This window comes from Physella acuta, unplaced genomic scaffold, assembly GCF_028476545.2.
Source record: "Physella acuta isolate Inbredline_101_S28 unplaced genomic scaffold, ASM2847654v3 ptg001445l, whole genome shotgun sequence".
Lineage (NCBI taxonomy): Eukaryota > Metazoa > Mollusca > Gastropoda > Physidae > Physella > Physella acuta.
The window spans coordinates 160,001-180,879 of record NW_026732960.1 but is presented as its reverse complement, the minus strand read 5'-3'; the positions used below and the strand labels follow the sequence as shown (position 1 = coordinate 180,879).

Sequence of the window (20,879 nt, the reverse complement as noted above, 5' to 3'; positions counted from 1 at the left end):
ACTTTAGTAAAACACTTAAAGTAACACTATAGTATAGTTACAACACTAAAAGTAAGACCTGTAGTACAACTTAAAAAGCAATACTATAGTACCATTAAATTAACACAATAGTGACAATATATTACAACACTAAAAGTAACACTATGCGACCAACGACATTATCACAATATAGACCATATAGTACTTTTACAACTCCACTTTTGTGAAACTGCAGTATCACGGTAGTTTTACTGTAAAACAACACTGAAAGTAACACAATAGCACACCTACATCAGCACAATATTGCAACTACAATACTATTACAGTACCGATATTGCGCCACAACTTAGTACAACTACAGTACTACTGCCACTAAAGTACATTATTCATTATTAAAAATACTATAGTGCAAGTATAGATATACTACTCGTGATTCGAACTGGAGACTTTCGGGTTAGCATTCGAATTCTCTACCTCTGACCACGCCGTCCATCACACAACTGTTATAACGTGTGTTAAATCTCTCCATCAACAGGCTGTAGTCGTATGATAACACTCACTCCAACAAACCGATCTGTCACGGTCACAACGCCTGGGTTCGAAACACAACGGGAACCAGACAGAAGATGTTTCTACAGTTTTAACGTAAGACATTGTATTTTAGAAATTTGGAATTTTTCTTATTTAACAATTACTTCTTACAGCTCTTAAAAGTATTTGTAACTTTTCTTCCGTTATTATCAATTTATATTAACGGTGTTGTCGACTTGATAGAGAGTATCTATCTATCTATATAATTCTCTTCTGGGAGCCGTTAGAAAACAAGCTGCAAGCGCGCGCCTTGCAGTCCCCTCTTTTCCTCTCTATCGCTACCACCCCCCACCCCCACCCCCTCCTCACATGGTCAGGTGAGTTGTAGTTCACGATAAATGTTTAGTTTGATGACGGCTATTAGGGGCAGATAATTCAGTTTGAAACTATTTTAAACTTAGAGGAGGTAACTAAGAGGAGGCTACTTTCACGGGGGGGGGGGGGGGGGGGGAAGAAGGGGGTTTATAGTTTTAAAGCAAATATTTTCAGTGGCAGCATTGGTACTGTCGAATTCACAAATTATGAATTACTGAAAAGTAGAAACAACAACTAAATAGCGGCGTATGATACACCGCGGGTTGGCTCGTATATATAATTCTCTTCTGGGAGCCGTTAGAAAACAAGCTGCAAGCGCCTCCTTGCAGTCCCCGCTCTTTCTCTCTATCACTACCACCCCCACCCCACCCCCACATTGTCTGGTGAGCGGTGTTCACTCTAAATGTTTACAAAGCTAAATGTTTCAAATCGTAGAGCCGTAGAGCCGGGTTTCTATTAGGGGCAGATAATTTAGTTCGATTTTAAACTTACAGGAGGTAACTAAGAAATAACTAAGAGGAGGCTGCTTTCACGGGGGGGGGGGGGGGGCGGGGTGTAGGGTCGGGGTGAGGGGAAAGCGGGGGGGGTAGTGATTTAAAGCAAATATTTTCAGTGGCAGCATTGGTACTGTCGAATTCACAAATTACGAATTGCTGAAAAGTAGAAAATAAAACAACTAAATAGCGGCGTATGATACGCCGCGGGTCGGCTCGTGTTTACTATTTGTGGAGTTCAGTTCACGAACAGCTGCTAAATTTCTCGGCTCAGGTGAGGCCAGGTTCTACATTCTAAATATACCTGAGGAATCAGCTGTAATGTAGGGGACGGCGTGGTCGAGTCGGTAAAGCTCATGGTTGCTAAACTGAAATGTCTCGACAACTCCAAAATCAAACAACTACGGCCTTGTAGTTTGTTCTTGTTTGGACAAAGGCTATGGAAGCAAATCCAAAAAGAAAAGCAGGCTGAAATCGGAGTCAATGGCCTCAATGGCGAATAACCAGTTGACACGTATCCTTAATTGTGATGGAGGCGTGGTCGAGTCGGCAAAAAGCCAATAAATTCGAAAGTTTCGAGTTCAAAATAAGGCTCGATAGGGTATTACTATCGTCACAATTATACCCATGAGTTATCCAATTCTATATTCAGCACTATGCTCAGCCAGCTTTACTTTCCCTCAGGGACGGTCTACTAACTTTAACCCGGATTCGAACTTGAGACTGACGGGTTAGCAGTCCAGCTCTCTACCGCTAGACCGCTCCGTCTCGTCCTCACATAGATACACATGAGTTATCCAGCTCTAATGAGCAACACACTGCACTACATTTCGGTTAATTTAAACACGACTTAGTTTTTCTTTTGAATTAGTTGCAATAATCGAATAACAACAAGACAAGATTTAAGTCTTTGAAAACTAAATTTTGTGTTCAGAAATATGTGTTAGATATACCTACAGTAAGGTGTTCTCGGTGACACAGGTACCAGCAAAATCCAAACTGAGGCTGACCTTGAACAAGTTTGACCTTCACGAGAACGACGATTTTCTGATTAAACGTTTTCACAAGTGGCAGGACCCGTACAGGTAAGTTCTAGGTGACGTGTCAACATAGATGGGACCGTACAGGTAATTTCTAGGTCACCTGTAAATATAGATGGGACCGTACAGGTAAGTTCTAGGTGACGTGTCAACATAGATGGGACCGTACAGGTAATTTCTAGGTCACCTGTAAATATAGATGGGACCGTACAGGTAAGTTCTAGGTGACGTGTCAACATAGATGGGACCGTACAGGTAATTTCTAGGTCATCTGTAAATATAGATGGGACCGTACAGGTAAGTTCTAGGTGACGTGTCAACATAGATGAGACCCATACAGGTAAGTTCTAGGTGACGTGTCAACATAGATGAGACCCATACAGGTAAGTTCTAGGTGACGTGTCAACATAGATGAGACCCCTACAGGTAAGTTCTAGGTGACGTGTCAACATAGATGAGACCAATACAGGTAAGTTCTAGGTGACGTGTCAACATAGATGAGACCCCTACAGGTAAATTCTAGATCACGTGTTTAACACTGCTAGGACCCGTACAGCCTAGGCGTATACACGTTTTTGGGTTAGGGGTGATCCATAAATGACGTCACGCTTTTTTTGACGATTTTTACCTCCCCCCTCCCCTCCGTTACACGTCGTCACAAAAACGCCAGACGTCGCACCATCTGAACCCCCCCCCCTCTCCCTCATCACACATCATCACAAAATTACCGACCCCCCCCCCCACCCCCGACCCCCTTCGAGTGTGACGTCTTTTATGGACGACCCTTTAGGGGGAGCGGCGAGTTTAGAAAAAGGCACCCTATATATATCTATAATATAACGCTGCTGGTAGTGTGTCAGTCATTCCTTCCGTCATCGCTATAGATTTTGGAACCATAAAAGTAAACATTCGCACCATGCTGTGCTTTTCAGTGCACCGCAGTGTCTTATTATAAGTATTAGAGTAGGGTTTGTTTATATAGCGGCATAGAGCTATTTTATAATTGCCACGGTTTTTACTCTTTCGCATAACGTCAAGAAAATATTAAATACACGCAAACTGCTAAAACGTATTAAAAAGATTAATTTCAAATATCATTTTCGTTAAGGTTCCCAGAAAAAGTGGATACATTTTAATAAGATAATAACAGTACGGTAGAAAAATCAAATTAATTTAACTCTTTTCTAATTTTGACAAAGGAGGTAATTTAAAAATACATTAAACTCACACTAATAAAAAATGTAAATGCAAATATACGTTCGTCATAGAAGGAATTAGTGTTGCAATAATATAATTAGCAAAATGTGAATGCAAATTATTCGGATGTGTAAGAGGAAAATATTGTTAGAAAATTATAATTAGCATGGATTGATAAAAGGCAATCTTTTATTTATTTTATTCACTGAATGTAGGCCCTACCGTTTATTACTTATAATTTTTAATCAACTATTCAGCACTATTATAGACGCGTCATCACGTTCATTAGGTGTGCAATGGTTTGTTATGAAACTCTTTTGTAAATTTTTAAAATTTAAAGTACTGGAAAAAAATGCGTGAATGGATAAAGTGAAATAGTGTAGGTAAAACACGGTATTTTAAATACTGCCTATTATTTATACTGTTTTCTAATTATTATTCTATCTTTCGGGTTTTATAGGAGAGGCGTAGCGAGGGAGGGGGGGGGGGGGCATATGTCCCCGGGTGCCGACCTTAAGGGGCGCCAAAGTGGGTTGGAAAAAATTTGCGAGGGGGGGGGGGGTGGAAATCGAAAGTTTTAGGGCGGGGGGTGGAAGGGGTGCAAATCGAAAGTTTGAGGGGGTTGCAAATCACCGGAAAGGGCGCGATTTGGCGCTACGGGCTAAACTGTGAGCAATTTGCCTTTATGATTGCATTTAAATTGTGTTTATGTTATGAGTGTTGTGTTTGTTTTTTCGTTGTTTTTTTTGCGTTCGTTTGTGTTGTGTTTAGTTTTGTTCTGTTCCCAAGTTGGTACATTTAAAAAAGATTTACCGTGGCGGAGCACGGGATGCAGCTAGTCTATAATATAAGCGGGCTGAGCGTGCGTCAGTCCTTCCTTCTGTCATCGCTATAGATTTTGAAACCATAAAAGTAAACTACGCACCACGCTGTGCTTTTCAGTGCACCGCAGTGTCTTATTATAAGTAATAGAGTAGGGTTTGTTTATACAACGGCATAGAGCTATTTTATAATTTCCACTGTTTGTACAATTTTGCATAACGTAAAGAGAATATTAAATACACGCACATTGCTAAAACATATTAAAATGATCAATGTCAAATATCGTTTTCGTTAATATTCCCAGAAAAAGTGGATACATATTAATAACATAATAACAGTACGGTAGAAAAATCTAATTAAACTGCTTAGTAATTTTGCCAATGGAGGTAATTCAAAGATAAATTGAACTCACGCTAAAAATGTGAATGCAAAATCTGCAAGACGGAATAATTGTTGGAATAATATAATTAGCAAAATGTGAATGCAAATTATGCAGACGTGTAAGAGTACATTATTGTTGGAAAATTATTATTAGCATTGATTGATAAAAGGCTATCTTTTATTTATTTTATTCACTGAATGTACTGTTTACTAATTATAATTTTTAATCAACTATTCTCCATTACTATATTAAGTCATCACGTTCATTAGGTGCGCAATGGTTTTAGTCATGAAACTTTATTGTAAATTTTTAAAAGTACTGAAAAAAATGCATGAATTTATAAAGTGCAATATGGTCGGTAAAACACGGATATTCTAAATACTGCCTTTAATTTATTTGCGGAAAAGCTAGGGGTTTTATAACAGAGGCGTAGCAAGAGGGGGGGGGGGGGGGGGAGGGTGGAAATCGAAAGTTTGAGGGAGGTGGGAGGGTGTAAATCGAAATTTTCCGCCGGCGCTCGGAAAGGGCGCGATTTGGCGCTACGGGATAGACTGTGAGCAATATGCTTTTATGATTACATTTAAATTGAGTTTATGTTGAGTGTTGTGTTTGTTTTTTCGTTTTTGTTTTTTCTTTGCGTTCGTTTGTGTTGTATTTAGTTTTGTTCTGTTCCCAACTTGGTACATTTAAAAAAGATTTACCGTGTGTTGTGGTTGTGGTTGTGGTTGTGTTGTGGTTGTGTTGTGGTTGTGTTGTGGTTGTGTTGTGGTTGTGTTGTGGTTGTGTTGTGGTTGTGTTGTGGTTGTGTTGTGGTTGTGTTGTGGTTGTGTTGTGGTTGTGTTGTGGTTGTGTTGTGATTGTGTTGTGGTTGTAATGTGGTTGTGTTGTGGTTGTGTTTTGTTTGTGTTTGTGTTTGTGTTGTGTTTTTGTTTGTTTTGTTCTGTTCCAAAGTTGGTATATTTCAAAAAGATTTACCGTGGCGGAGCACGGGATGCAGCTAGTATATATATATATATATACACTACAACAAAGAACAATTCACGCAACACAATCTGTTTTGTAAACCTTGTAAAAAAAACATCTAACACAGTAGGATATTTATAAGACAAGAGAATTAAAGTAAGGGAAATAATCATTCTCTTAATATAGATATGTAAAGACATACACGATTGATTGTCTGTCAAAATGAACGAGATCAATAATTTTTTTTATTATTTAACATATTTTATTGTTATTCGTTTTTATAAAACATATGCTGCATACGATCAGAATTATTTATATTTTTTTTATAAATGCTAAAACCATACACAATAAACAAAGTTTGTAAATGAGCATATTATATAAAATCGTTAGATTTTCGTTTTACTTGGAACAATAGGTCAGTTCATTGTCTACAGTAAATGTTTAAAACAATTGAATTAATAAAAATAAAAAAAATAAAAAAAATCTACCCCCTCCTCTCTCCCCCTCTATCCACTTTACCCTCAGACATGATAACCCCACAATCCCTTTAACTGTTCCAACGACCTCACCACCCACCGCAACATCAATATCCAGAACTTATTTAAAGTTCTAAATCTTGTCTCTTTCCCCTCATCTTTCACACTGCAACCTTTTGAAAACTCAATGCGACCACTACAAAACCCTTTCAACTAGTCAACTTAAGTTGTTTCCCTACATAGAAAATGCTTCACTGTCCCATTGACCCTCTCTGAAAAATTTCCTTTCCTCTCCCCACCCAGACTTCTGACACTTTCATTTGACCTTCACCCCTTTTACTGTCATCCTTTGCAATTTGTTTTTATAATCAAATACATGACATCATGTAAATATTCATTATGTACATTTGCAAAACCTTTCGTTTTCATTTGGTGTTCAAAATTATGTTAAAAAATTTGATGTTGATGTACTTGTTTTAATTGCAAATAAAAGTATTTAAAAAAAAAACAAAAAAAAAAAAAACATAAAATAAAAAAAAAAAATTTTAACAGGGCATATATAACACTCATTCCCAAAAATGATACGGACAGGACAAAAATTATAAATTACAGACCTATATCTTTACTTAACAGTGATGATAAAATATTGACAAAAACTTTAGTTAAGAAACTCGAACCCTTCATATCTAAATTATACACCCCGATCAGCAGTATAGCATACCAGGTAGAAACATACACAACCACACGCACTTAATCAGAGACATCATACATTATAGCACGCAGAAAGACACACAACTAGCGATTCTTAGCATCGACCAACAGAAAGCGTTCGACAGAGTAGATCATACATGGTTAATAAAAACAAGTTCCTTAATTATTGAATTTGCATTGAAAGTTATTAATCCTTTTTATTAGCTACAGCTATTTGTGTTCATTAAAGAATGTTTTTTAACATAACTGAAATGTATGGGTTTGATTACTTTATTGCTAATGCACATCTTTACTATGATTCACTCAGTTTGACCGGTTATGATCCTGTGTAAAATAAACAACTATAGTTGGAGGCAATTATACTCTTTTCCACAGTGTTTTTATATTGTTTTAACTAAATTTACACGATATATTAAAGTATATGTTAGTTAATTACATATATCCGTGCCGATAGTCTTGACCCATACTAACGTTCTTGAAGATGTGTGAGAATGTTTATTTTCCTGTACATTTATTCAGCTTCCTCCCTATTACCACCCCCCCCCCCCCTTCCCACATATATTTGCATTGAGTTTTTAACACCATTCATCTAAAAATTTTTTTCATAAAAACGTTTTAATAACAAGCTTTTATGTAATGGATAGAACTGCCTACTAATTCAGTCCAAATTTTAATTAATTCATAAAAAAATAAGTTAGGCAACCAATTAAGTCAAATTGAATGTCACGATGCATTGTCTTCATGTCTTGACACACCAACTACAAACCGTAACTGTCAGTTAGAAGTGCCTGCAATTTCGCTCGGGTGTTTCGATCTAGACAGACTGACGACTGACGGCAGATTGTCAACAGAGGAAGTGAGTTAAATAAAAGCTTGTAAAAATGTGTGCATCAGTATAAGGTGCCTTTTTGGAATTTTTTTTAGATCAGCTGACAGTAAGGGGCCTGCAGTTTCCTTTCCTGCTAATACTAACATAGCAAAGATAATCGTATTCTACGGGGTACACTTTGTGTAAGCAATAACCCAAAGATAATAGGCCTACCCGTAGTTCTATCGTCCGCATTGAAAAAATCCAATAGTTTGTCTTTATCTCTGCCGAATCCTTAAGACTGACTCGCCGAACTCCATCGATTCGATCGAACCCAGGTTAAACACCCCTGGTCTAAATATTATCTTCGCTAGCGTAAAATTAAACGAATCTATCTTTACACCACAAACAGGATCGTCAGTGACGACCGACCTTATCAGCTGGTGAGTGAGGGCAACTACATGTCCCTACAGTACTGGGCATCATGGGAGAGAACCAGCAACAAGGGAGTGAATTTCACGGTTGATATTGTATTAGGTAAATGGGCTTTTTATATTAAGAAAATGTTATTTTTTACCTGTTAGATATGTATATTAGTATTTGTATATTAATTATTGTAATATGTGAAGTGGTATTATACTTTGTTAATTTGTTGATAATACAATAGATAAAATGATTGGTAATTGGTAATACGTGAATGATTTAAATTTATAAAATTTAAAATTAGACCTATTAAAAATTGATTTGTAACGAGAATATTTTCTATTTCTGTCTTAAATGTATTTCACATTGCAGACGAGGAGATGTGTTACGATGTGGCGTCAAAAGGGGCAGACTACTACGGTGAGAAATCTGTTACAGAAACTTTTGAGCCTTGCGTCCCTTGGGAGAAAGCCACATCTTGTGATGACTTCCCCTTTGATGGGTAAATCTAAAATATCATTCATATCGCTAATGTTTCAAAACTGTTAAACGACTTTTCTGATGCCTATGACATTTATACTTGATTGGATTGTATGCCATTAAGCAAATGTTAATTCCTTTATGTTCGCACAACCTAACTATATAACGATGATATACAGCCACGAAATTCATAGATCATCAGAACAGTATGTAGGTCTATCTGTCTATTTACCCAGCACACAAACATTATCATTTTCTTTTTGTGCCCAAGACACATTGGGCCGCAACACACAAACATGCTCTCTTATAGAACCAAAACAACACAACACAAAAAATAAAATACTTAAAAAAACTTTTTAAAAAACCACGTTTTTCTTGTGGACTAAAAAGTAGAAAATAAATTTTCATACATTTAATGACAAAAAACGTGGGTACGTTCACCATCAAATTTCCCGACCCATCTGCCCGACCCACGTTTTTTGTCATCAAATGTATGAAAATTTATTTTCTACTTTTTAGTCCACAAGAAAAACGTGGTTTTTTTTAAAGTTTTTTTTAAGTATTTTATTTTCTCCTTTTTAGTCCGTTGCTACACATGAAAAACGTGGTTTTTAAAAAAGTTTATGATATAGTTTATTTTCTACTTTATCTAATGACTTGATTAAGTATGACTTGACTAAGTGTTTATAAATACACGGACTAAAAATCTTGAGCGACCAGGATTCGAACCTGGGTTGTCGCGGCCACAACGCGAAGTACTAACCGCTATACGATCACGGCCAGCGCGCTCACATCGATTGGGGCAGAAGTAAATTTGTCAATAGGCCTCCAGTCTTGTCGGTATCTTTAGAAGTCATGTCCTCAATTTTATGATCCTTGGGGCGTAATTAAATTAAGCTAATTACGGTCTCTAATTGCTAGTTTTTATGATTGCATCTGAAATTGTAAGCCGAAAGTAGCCTACATGCCAAATTTCAGATCTCTAGAGCAATCAGAAGTGGGCTAATTTTCGATGTCAATTTTAACAACAAACATCCAAACAAACAAACAAACGCGAAGCTGAGTTAAGAATAAAATACTTAAAAAAAACTTTTTAAAAAACCACGTTTTTCTTGTGGACTAAAAAGTAGAAAATAACTATTTACATACATTTGATGACAAAAAACGTGGGTACGTTCACCATCAAATTTCCCGACCCATCTGCCCGACCCACGTTTTTTGTCATCAAATGTATGTAAATAGTTATTTTCTACTTTTTAGTCCACAAGAAAAACGTGGTTTTTTAAAAAGTTTTTTTTAAGTATTTTATTTTCTCCTTTTTAGTCCGTTGCTACACATGAAAAACGTGGTTTTTAAAAAGTTTTTTATATAGTTTATTTTCTACTTTATCTAATCACTTGATTAAGTATGACTTGACTAAGTGTTTTTAAATACACGGACTAAAAAAATCTTGAGCGACCGATACGCTTTAAACAGAGAAAGGGTGTAATTTCTACTCACGAATCACGTGATCAAATCTCCCATAAACAAACAAATAAACGCGAAGCTGAGTTAAGGAAAAACGTGTTTATGTGTATTTTAGCATGCCCAGCGTACCAACCGTGTCACCGTTAACAATGTGTTACCGTGTCCGTTCTCCTTTTTAGTCCGTTGCTACACATGAAAAACGTGGTTTTTAAAAAAATGTTTATAAATACACGGACTAAAAATCTTGAGCGACCAGGATTCGAACCTGGGTTGTCGCGGCCACAACGCGAAGTACTAACCACTATACGATCACGGCCAGCGCGCTCACATCGATTGGGGCCGAAGTAACTGTGTCAATAGGCTTCAAGTCTTGTCGGTATCTTTAGAAATCATGTCCTCAATTTTATGGTCCTTGGGGCGTAATTAAATTAAGCTAATTACGGTCACTAATTGCTAGTTTTTATGATTGCATCTGAAATTGTTAGGCGAAAGTAGCATGCATGCCAAATTTCAGGTCTGTAGAGCAATCAGAAGTGGGCTAATTTTCGATGTCAATTTTAACAACAAACATCCAAACAAACAAACGCGAAGCTGAGTTAAGAAAAACGTTTTAAAAACGTGTTAATAATAATAAACAATTTTCAGATTAAACGGTATTTCCCTGTTAGAAAGCGGAAGTAGCTGTAGAAATCCCGGCGGGTCTCTCCTTCAGCCTTGGTGTTATACTTTTGTCAGGGGCAGCGTTTGTCATAGACGGTACTGTGACGTCTGCAATATACGTAAGCATTTTCGTACAGATAAAATTATATACATTAATCTTTTTACCTGGAAATATTTTTACACTTCACTGAATAGAAATCATGTACTTTTAAATATTTTTTTGTCTCAATAAAGAATGCAAGAATTTAATAGTAGGCTTATCTCCCCCTCCCTTATTATATTCTACCAAAATAAATATTACAATTGACATAAGTATTCACAAATGCACCGCACATATTAATGTTAAGTCAGGGTTTCGATCAAACATGTTTTTTCTGTGAGGGTGGGGGTATGGAGGGGGATCACTTGAAAAACTTCTGGAGAGCTGTTAAAATTTCGAGGAGATCGGCTAAGTAAGGGGGGGGGTGACAGTGTAGAAAGTATAAACATTACATATTTGTTTATTTTGCTCAGGGAGAGGGAAAGTGCCCCCCCCCCTTTGAAATTAAGCTACTAACCTGAGATTTTACCCCCCAAACATATTTTTGTAAATTTCTGTAACACTGAAATAATTGCTGAAGTAATAACCAACCATTTAAAATCATAAACAGAGTCTACAACTGACGTGCTCAAGACGTGCTCCACACTAAAAACAACAGTCCCAGACTTCTGTAACACTGCCGTGGAACGGTTCGCTTGTTTTCAGACTTGTGGCTTCTCACAGCAAACATACACACCAGGTAGAAGTCCTATAATAGGTGTAACATAAGCTCTATAAGAAAATAAACCACAGTTTAATAGCAGTGTTTTGGCACTACTGTTAGTGAGTACTTATTTATAACTTGCAAGTGATTCATGCAATATGAGAAAATAATTTTTTGATATTTTTATTTAGAATTTTTAGCTTTATAAATAAAATCTATAAAACATTATATTTATGTTTCAATTTTTGATAAATTTTACTTCACAATTTTAATAAGCTCAACTTCATTAACACATTTTTCTATTACAACGTAGGTTATTTTAAATAATAATTAACACTATTTGCAAAGTTCAAAAGGTATATGTTTTTCACAGAAGTCGTGCGATACTTTGTGTAATCAAACTTAACGAGGTCAATTATTTTATGTTTTACCTTGAGGAGTAGAAGACATCAAGTAGATCAGTTTATAACCGCCCTTCATTACCAGAAATATTTAAAATTCACCTTGCGTTCAAGTACCAAAAGGAAACTAAGCTAAGCTGGCTGGTATGAAAAGCCCACCCAGCCCAACAAGCCTACCATCTTATGACATTTTTTTACAGCCACATGCAGCCCACCCAGCCTACCATCTGATGTGTACGCCGCTGGAGGATTGAAGAGTGTGTACAAGGAAGGGGAGGTCATCAACGTCACTTGTACAACTTCCGGTTCTTTTGTCAACACAATCCGATGTACCAAAACTGGATGGTCGGGTCATGCTTTCACTTGTAACGGTACAATTTTTTTTCTACGTTTTGTTTTTCTACCCAATATGGTATTTTAACAACATAACGCATTTCTAGTTGTTAAAATAACTATTAGGCTGGATTCCAAATATATATAGTAAAACAATTACAATAAGTGGTAGTAAGGTAAATTTGAGCCGTTCTTAACAGATTCACCTTTACTGATAATAGCAAATTCAAGTCTACTAAATAGTTACAAATGGGAGGACATGGCCTAAACGGTAGAGCGCTATGTTGCTCACCCGATTTCGAATCCGGGTCGCGTCGGTAGAACATCACTGAGGCCATCCAGCTAAGATGGGTATCATGCTCATGTTAAAGAATATAAAGGGGCCTGGTCAAAATGCTGACCACACTTTCTCTTCATATTCCAATGTCAAGAAAAATATGAACTTTACTTCATATTCCCAATGGATCACTGGGTCTTAAGATGATTATGTAATCACTAAGTCTAAAGTGGATTCTTTACTATAACTTTAATATATTAGAGAAAAATAGTCACCTAAATGCAATGGCAACATTCAAAAATGTTAAATTGACTGCTATCTCTTTAAAAAATCAATACAATAATCTGATGTTCTTTCTACGTCTTTAGTTCTTTGACAACATATTAATTAAAATTAGCAGCTAATGAGCCCTTGAACGACCACAGGCTGTCCGGCAAGTTGGACGTCATACGAAGACCGATGTTTTCAGTTTTTTACACCGTGGGTCACTAGACAACAAGCTGACGTCAACTGTAAGTCATATGACGTCACGGGGACGTTGTTCGAGATCAGGAAACTGGCAGACCAGGTCATGGTTCGGCAATACAAACAGAAGCTGGGATATGAGTAAGTCAGTGGGTAATACAAACAGAAGATGGTATATGAGTAAGTCAGTGGGTAATAAAAACAGAAACTGGGATATGAGTAAGTCAGTGGACAATACAAACAGAAGCTGGGATATGAGTAAGTCATTAGGCAATACAAACAGAAGCTGGGATATGAGTAAGTCATTAGGCAATACAAACAGAAGCTGGGATATGAGTAAGTCACATCAGTGGGTAATACAAACAGAAACTGGGATATGAGTAAGTCAGTGGGTAATACAAACAGAAGCTGGGATATGAGTAAGTCATTAGGCAATACAAACAGAAGCTGGGATATGAGTAAGTCATTAGGCAATACAAACAGAAGCTGGGATATGAGTAAGTCACATCAGTGGATAATACAAACAGAAACTGGGATATGAGTAAGTCAGTGAGTAATACAAACAGAATCTGGGATATGAGTAAGTCAGTCGGTAATACAAACAGAAGCTGGGATATGGGTAAGTCAGTGGGTAATACAAACAGAAGTTGGGATATGAGTAAGTCAGTGGGTAATACAAACAGAAACTGGGATATGAGTAAGTCAGTGAGTAATACAAACAGAAGTTGGAATATGAGTAAGTCATTGGGTAATACAAACAAACGCTGGGATATGAGTAAGTTATTTGGCAATACAAACAGAAGCTGGGATATGAGTAAGTTATTTGGCAATACAAACAGAAGCTATGAAATTAGTAGGTTAGATCAGTGGGTAATACAAACAGAAGCTGGGATAGGATAAGTCACAAATGCAGGTTTTATGTGAGAAGCTTTTTGGTGCTGACGAATCGTTAATTAAACAGAACACGTGATTCCAAGCCACTCAGTCATTGCAAGTTATTGACAGCCGCCCGTGAATCAGGAAGTTAATTTGATGACTAAATACCAATTTATAAAATAAATAAAACAATAAATCAATGTTTATAATTTAAAACAAATATTATTTTGCCAACACCATTTTAATTATTAATGTTAATTAAATTATCTGTTCCACAAATAAAACAGCTTTACGCTAATCTTGCTTGATGGTTTTTCAAACAAACAGTTATCACCATGGTAACTGGATTAGCGGTGAGCTACAATCGGACCATGGGAAATGGTTGCTCAACTCTGGTGACCTAATGACCTACTTTAATTGGTCAAGAACAGTTGGTAAGTCCTGATAACATAATTCAAAAACGTTTTGAAAGCAATGCAATTGAATGAAAACAACACATTAGTTAAAATGAATTTAATATTTAAGACAGCAGAGCACACATTTATATATGTATGTGAAATACGTATGACCGTATTATAACACTATCTAGAGTTAATGAATGCGTAAAGATCTAACAATTCAATGGTTGAACATGATCGCTATTATGTTCTGTATTATACTGTAATGTTTTATTTTGATGATAAATTAGCCTTATATGTTATGTATTTACGGCTTGCAACTTTTGAGTTTTCTAAAGATTTTAGAGTAACATTTAAAATGTTGTTTACGATACTAAATTGTGATATTTAAGATTTTTTTTGTAAAAGAAAATATAACTTAAACATTAAGCTAAATCAATACAGAAATTATATTTTATTTTCAAAACCTAAAAAGAAAACAATTTAATAAAAAACCTTTGACATTGTATATTGTTTGACATTGCGTACAGTTAATACAACGTTTTAAAGGGGAAAAAAACTCGTTTGAAAATTATTTTGTGCGCTTGATAAAAATTGTTTTTTTTAAATTCGTGTTTCAAGAGATTTAGCAGTATTAAAATTGTATTTAAATATTCGTGTTGACAGATACCACTAGTATGTCGTACAACTGTATCAAGCTGATCGCTGAATATGAAGCTCATAACGACCAAGGGGCGTGGCGGACCATGGACTGTGGGGGGACGAAAACAGCTTCATACATGTGTCAGGTGGATAATTCGTGTGAGTAGGGGGCAGGTAATTAATTAGTGAGGGTGGGGGGGGGGGAGTAAAGAGACAAAAACAGCATTCAACATGTGTATATTTTTTTGTAAATTTGGACACGAGGTGAAAGGGAAGGGGCTGATTAGACAAAAAACATCACCGTCCATGGGTCAGGTTGACAACTCTTATATGTAAGGTCGTGTATGCAGTGGCGCAGCGAGGTCGGGTGTCACCCGGTGCGGCACTTAATGGTGTCTCCCCTTCCCGGGGACAAACTTTTAATTTTCGATTTGCACCCCCCCCTCAAACTTACGATTTGCATCCCCCCCCCCCCCTCAAATTTTTCTGAATATATTTTGCTATTTTTTGCGTGGGGGTCACCCCCTAAATGGTGTCACCCGGTGCAGTCCGCACCCCCGCCCCCCCCCCCCTCGCTACGCCTCTGCGTGTATGTATGTTTTGAGGCGATGGGGAAATAACAGGTAAAGGGGAAGTAACTCTTGGAAGCTTGGTGCGTGGGAGGGGTGGAAAATGGTGAGGGAGGGGTGGAAATTCTCCGGGGGTTAGTGTAGGTGGAGTATTAAAGAGGTGATTTGGTGGGGGTGGGGGTTAAGTTCTAATTACTTCTGAAAAGACATGTTGACAAAAGCGAAATGGACTTATTTTTCTCTCAGTGTCCGCTACCTGCAACGATAAAATCCCAAATTGCCAGAACGTCCTGATGTCATTCCCAGAGTTCTGTACTGACCCCAGGTCTTCCAAGTCTGGTGAGATGTACTGCAAGAGGTCATGTGGTCACTGCCCAGGTAAGATGTGTGACAAGGTCATTAGGTCACTGCCCAGGTAAGATGTGTCACAAGGTCACGTGGTCACTGCCAGGTAAGATGTGTCAAGGTCATGTTGTCACTGCCCAGGTAAGATGTGTCACAAGGTCACGTGGTCACTGCCAGGTAAGATGTGTCAAGGTCATGTTGTCACTGCCCAGGTAAGATGTGTCAAGGTCATGTGGTCACTGCCCAGGTAAGATGTGTCACAAGGTCACGTGGTCACTGCCAGGTAAGATGTGTCAAGGTCATGTTGTCACTGCCCAGGTAAGATGTATCACAAGGTCATGTGGTCACTGCCCAGGTAAGATGTATCACAAGGTCATGTGGTCACTGCCCAGGTAAGATGTGTCAAGGTCATGTGGCCACTGCCCAGGTAAGATGTGTCAAGGTCATGTGGTCACTGCCCAGGTAAGATGTGTCACAAGGTCATGTGGTCACTGCCCAGGTAAGATGTGTCAAGGTCATGTGGTCACTGCCCAGGTAAGATGTCAAGGTCATGTGGTCACTGCCCAGGTAAGATGTGTCAAGGTCATGTGGTCACTGCCCAGGTAAGATGTGTCAAGGTCATGTGGTCACTGCCCAGGTAAGATGTGTCACAAGGTCATGTGGTCACTGCCCAGGTAAGATGTGTCAAGGTCATGTGGTCACTGCCCAGGTAAGATGTCAAGGTCAAATGGTCACTGCCCAGGTAAGATGTCAAGGTCATGTGGTCACTGCCCAGGTAAGATGTGTCAAGGTCATGTGGTCACTGCCCAGGTAAGATGTGTCACAAGGTCATGTGGTCACTGCCCAGGTAAGATGTGTCACAAGGTCATGTGGTTACTGCACAGGTAAGATGTGTCACAAGGTCATGTGGTCACTGCCCAGGTAAGATGTGTCACACGGTCATGTGGTCACTGTCCAGGTAAGATGTGTCACACGGTCATGAGGTCACTGCCCAGGTAAGATGTGTCACAAGGTCATGTGGTCACTGCCCAGGTAAGATGTGTCACACGGTCATGTGGTCACTGCCCAGGTAAGATGTATCACAAGGTCATGTGGTCACTGCCCAGGTAAGATGTGTCACACGGTCATGTGGTCACTGCCCAGGTAAGATGTGTCAAGGTCATGTGGTCACTGCCCAGGTAAGATGTGTCAAGGTCATGTGGTCACTGCCCAGGTAAGATGTGTCACACGGTCATGTGGTCACTGCCCAGGTAAGATGTGTCAAGGTCATGTGGTCACTGCCCAGGTAAGATGTGTCAAGGTCATGTGGTCACTGCCCAGGTAAGATGTGTCACAAGGTCATGTGGTCACTGCCCAGGTAAGATGTGTCAAGGTCATGTGGTCACTGCCCAGGTAAGATGTGTCACAAGGTCATGTGGTCACTGCCCAGGTAAGATGTGTCAAGGTCATGTGGTCACTGCCCAGGTAAGATGTCAAGGTCATGTGGTCACTGCCCAGGTAAGATGTGTCACACGGTCATGTGGTCACTGCCCAGGTAAGATGTGTCACAAGGTCATGTGGTCACTGCCCAGGTAAGTTGTGTCACAAGGTCATGTGGTCACTGCACAGGTAAGATCTCAAGGTCATATGGTCACTGCCCAGGTAAAATGTGTCACAAGGTCATGTGGTCACTGCCCAGGTAAGATGTGTCACAAGGTCATGTGGTCACTGCCCAGGTAAGATGTGTCACAAGGTCATGTGGTCACTGCCCAGGTAAGATGTGTCAAGGTCATGTGGTCACTGCTCAGGTAAGATGTGTCACAAGGTCATGTGGTCACTGCCCAGGTAAAATGTGTCACAAGGTCATGTGGTCACTGCCCAGGTAAGATGTGTCACACGGTCATGTGGTCACTGCCCAGGTAAGATGTGTCACAAGGTCATGTGGTCACTGCCCAGGTAAGTTGTGTCACAAGGTCATGTGGTCACTGCACAGGTAAGATCTCAAGGTCATATGGTCACTGCCCAGGTAAAATGTGTCACAAGGTCATGTGGTCACTGCCCAGGTAAGATGTGTCACAAGGTCATGTGGTCACTGCCCAGGTAAGATGTGTCACAAGGTCATGTGGTCACTGCCCAGGTAAGATGTGTCAAGGTCATGTGGTCACTGCTCAGGTAAGATGTGTCACAAGGTCATGTGGTCACTGCCCAGGTAAAATGTGTCACAAGGTCATGTGGTCACTGCCCAGGTAAGATGTGTCACACGGTCATGTGGTCACTGCCCAGGTAAGATGTGTCACAAGGTCATGTGGTCACTGCCCAGGTAAGTTGTGTCACAAGGTCATGTGGTCACTGCACAGGTAAGATCTCAAGGTCATATGGTCACTGCCCAGGTAAAATGTGTCACAAGGTCATGTGGTCACTGCCCAGGTAAGATGTGTCACAAGGTCATGTGGTCACTGCCCAGGTAAGATGTGTGTAAGGTCATGAGGTCACTGCCCAGGTAAGATATGTCACAAGGTCATGTGGTCACTGCCCAGGTAAGATGTGTCAAAGTCATGTGGTCACTGCTCAGGTAAGATGTGTCACAAGGTCATGAGGTCACTGCCCAGGTAAGATGTGTCACAAGGTCATGTGGTCACTGCCCAGGTAAGTTGTGTCACAAGGTCATGTGGTCACTGCCCAGGTAAGATGTCACAAGGTCATGTGGTCACTGCCCAGGTAAGATGTGTCACAAGGTCATGTGGTCACTGCCCAGGTAAGTTGTGTCACAAGGTCATGTGGTCACTGCACAGGTAAGATCTCAAGATCATATGGTCACTGCCCAGGTAAGATGTGTCACAAGGTCATGAGGTCACTGCCCAGGTAAGATGTGTCACAAGGTCATGAGGTCACTGCCTAGGTAAGATGTGTGACAAGGTCATGAGGTCACTGCCCAGGTAAGATAAATTAAAAATTTTTTATTTTTTGTAATGTCGTGATCAATTTTAAGGTTATTGCTAAATTTAGATTATCGGATGTGGTTAAGGATATAGCTAAATCAATAGTTAGGGGAACATCGCATGCAAAAAGTATTTTCTATATGTCTTAAAGGCCTATATATATTGTTCTCATATGATATTGATACTATTTCTTGTACAAAAATCTAATCTTATTCTTGGTTGATAATTTGGAATGTTGGAAATTATTTTTTTTCATCATGTTAAGCGCCATATAGGCCGTTGACTACGATTTCAGCCTTTCTTTTCTTTATGGATTTGCTTCAGTCAAAAACAAACTAAAGTAAAAAACAAATTATAGTGTAGCGGTTATTTGATTTGATATTTCCTCTTTTAGATGGTTGGTTGTTCTAAGCTATTGCATCCCATCTCCCAGGGGATTCGAACTCGGGACTTATGTAAGTTTGAAAGATTAATGTATCGCATCAATCTGTAGGAGGCAACCAATGCTCTGATCCTGTGGGGACAACTTATACCCGGACATCTCAGGCCACAGTTATCTACCCTGGTCAGGTCATGACCTTCACCTGTCGGGATCATTTGTATCACGTGGGCGGTGACCTGCGGAGGGCGTGTTCGACTTCCGGTAAACTGCTAGGCTCAGAGCCAGTGTGTTCAGGTAACACAACGCCAACATTTATTAATGGCGTCCATTATTGTCTGTTTAGTCCATCAACTGTGATAGGGCTATCTGGCTATTTTCTATTCCTACCGCCCAGAAGTTCCGCTTGGATTTCCTATGCATAATTATCCCATGGTGTGTAAAACTATAAAGCCATATGGAACCATTTTGGAACATAGACAGACGTATATTAAAACGTTAATCTTTATAACGGCCATCTGTGGTTGTGATTAAAGACGTGCATGTAATGTAAATTACCGTATAGTAGATATATAATTGTATGTCGATATAGGAAAGTTAAAGTACATTTATCCTTTCGGGATGGCGAACCATGAGTGGATCAGGTAGAGATAATGTGTTTTTTGTGTGATCTCGACGTATGAGTGGCTCGTGGGTACAGCACTTTGCCCAATCGCCTTTACTTTGCGTAACGTGAATTAGGTACCCATTAGAGCTGGGTGGACTCAAGGATACTTTAATAACTCGAGCCCTAGAACCGGACTTAAACCCAACAGACCTCGCCATCCCATATAACTATATATTTTGTGTTTTGAAATATGTAGAAATATAACCTATTTATGCTTTCATCCATAATAAAATTGATATTTATAATTAGTTGTTATACTCAGTGGCGTAGCGATGTCGGGTGTCACCCGCAGCGACCCTTCCCGTGGACAAATAATCGATTTGCAACCCGCCCCCCTCAAACTTTCGTTTTGCACCATGCCTCAGACTTTCGATTTGCACCCCCCCTCAAGTTTTTCTCTCTATATTTTGCTATTTTTTTGCGTTGGTGTCACCCCCTAAATGGTGTCATCCGGTGCGTTCCGCACCCCCCCCCCTCGCTACGCCTCTGGTTATACTTGTATTATTAAAATGCCTTATGCCAATTTGATTATGTGTATAAAATGTGACCCACAGCGACCCCTCGCCCTGCTGACATCAAGCTGGAGAAAGTGAGAGAACGTAGGGAGACACTCCCAGAAAACCTGGCCTTTCTACTAGACTATGACGGATACAGGTGAGTTGTATCTGGCCACTTATGTCAGACTTGCCAGTAAAGCAAGCCGAACCTCTTGTTTCGGTTAGTATTGTTACATTAATAGTATAAAATGGCCCAAAACCTGGCTTTAACTTAAACTTTAAAAAAAATTATCTCTGTCTTAAATTGCAATTTTTACGTTAAAAATATATCCGCTTTTGTATATCCAACAAGTTAAGACTTCTGAACGCGCAATACAGGTGTCAAGTAGATTTTTAGATTAAAGTATGTATAACGCAATTCTGAGTAGAGTTAATCTATATCTCTGACCTCATGCCAATGATGAGATAGCGAGGTCAACAGGCTGGGTAGACTCAGCAACGACTAATTAATTAAACCCAATTCAAATCTCGGGAGCATAAATGAAGCTACAGACTTGACTT

The 20,879-nt window shown here is 39.1% G+C and overlaps 1 protein-coding gene across 1 annotated transcript in view; it reads left to right on the top strand.

Moving 5' to 3' along the window:
* The window catches only part of LOC131927900 (uncharacterized), a 42,705-nt gene that overhangs the window by 20,258 nt on the left and 1,568 nt on the right, over positions 1 to 20,879 (top strand). The window contains exons 14-26 of the mRNA XM_059283771.1: positions 515 to 624; positions 2,361 to 2,464; positions 8,191 to 8,315; positions 8,574 to 8,703; positions 10,794 to 10,927; positions 11,459 to 11,587; positions 12,153 to 12,323; positions 12,988 to 13,168; positions 14,231 to 14,337; positions 14,968 to 15,102; positions 15,759 to 15,890; positions 19,269 to 19,451; positions 20,376 to 20,475. Coding sequence (XP_059139754.1) covers positions 515 to 624; positions 2,361 to 2,464; positions 8,191 to 8,315; positions 8,574 to 8,703; positions 10,794 to 10,927; positions 11,459 to 11,587; positions 12,153 to 12,323; positions 12,988 to 13,168; positions 14,231 to 14,337; positions 14,968 to 15,102; positions 15,759 to 15,890; positions 19,269 to 19,451; positions 20,376 to 20,475 — 1,741 coding nt within the window. The remainder of the gene's footprint in view (positions 1 to 514; positions 625 to 2,360; positions 2,465 to 8,190; positions 8,316 to 8,573; positions 8,704 to 10,793; positions 10,928 to 11,458; positions 11,588 to 12,152; positions 12,324 to 12,987; positions 13,169 to 14,230; positions 14,338 to 14,967; positions 15,103 to 15,758; positions 15,891 to 19,268; positions 19,452 to 20,375; positions 20,476 to 20,879) is intronic.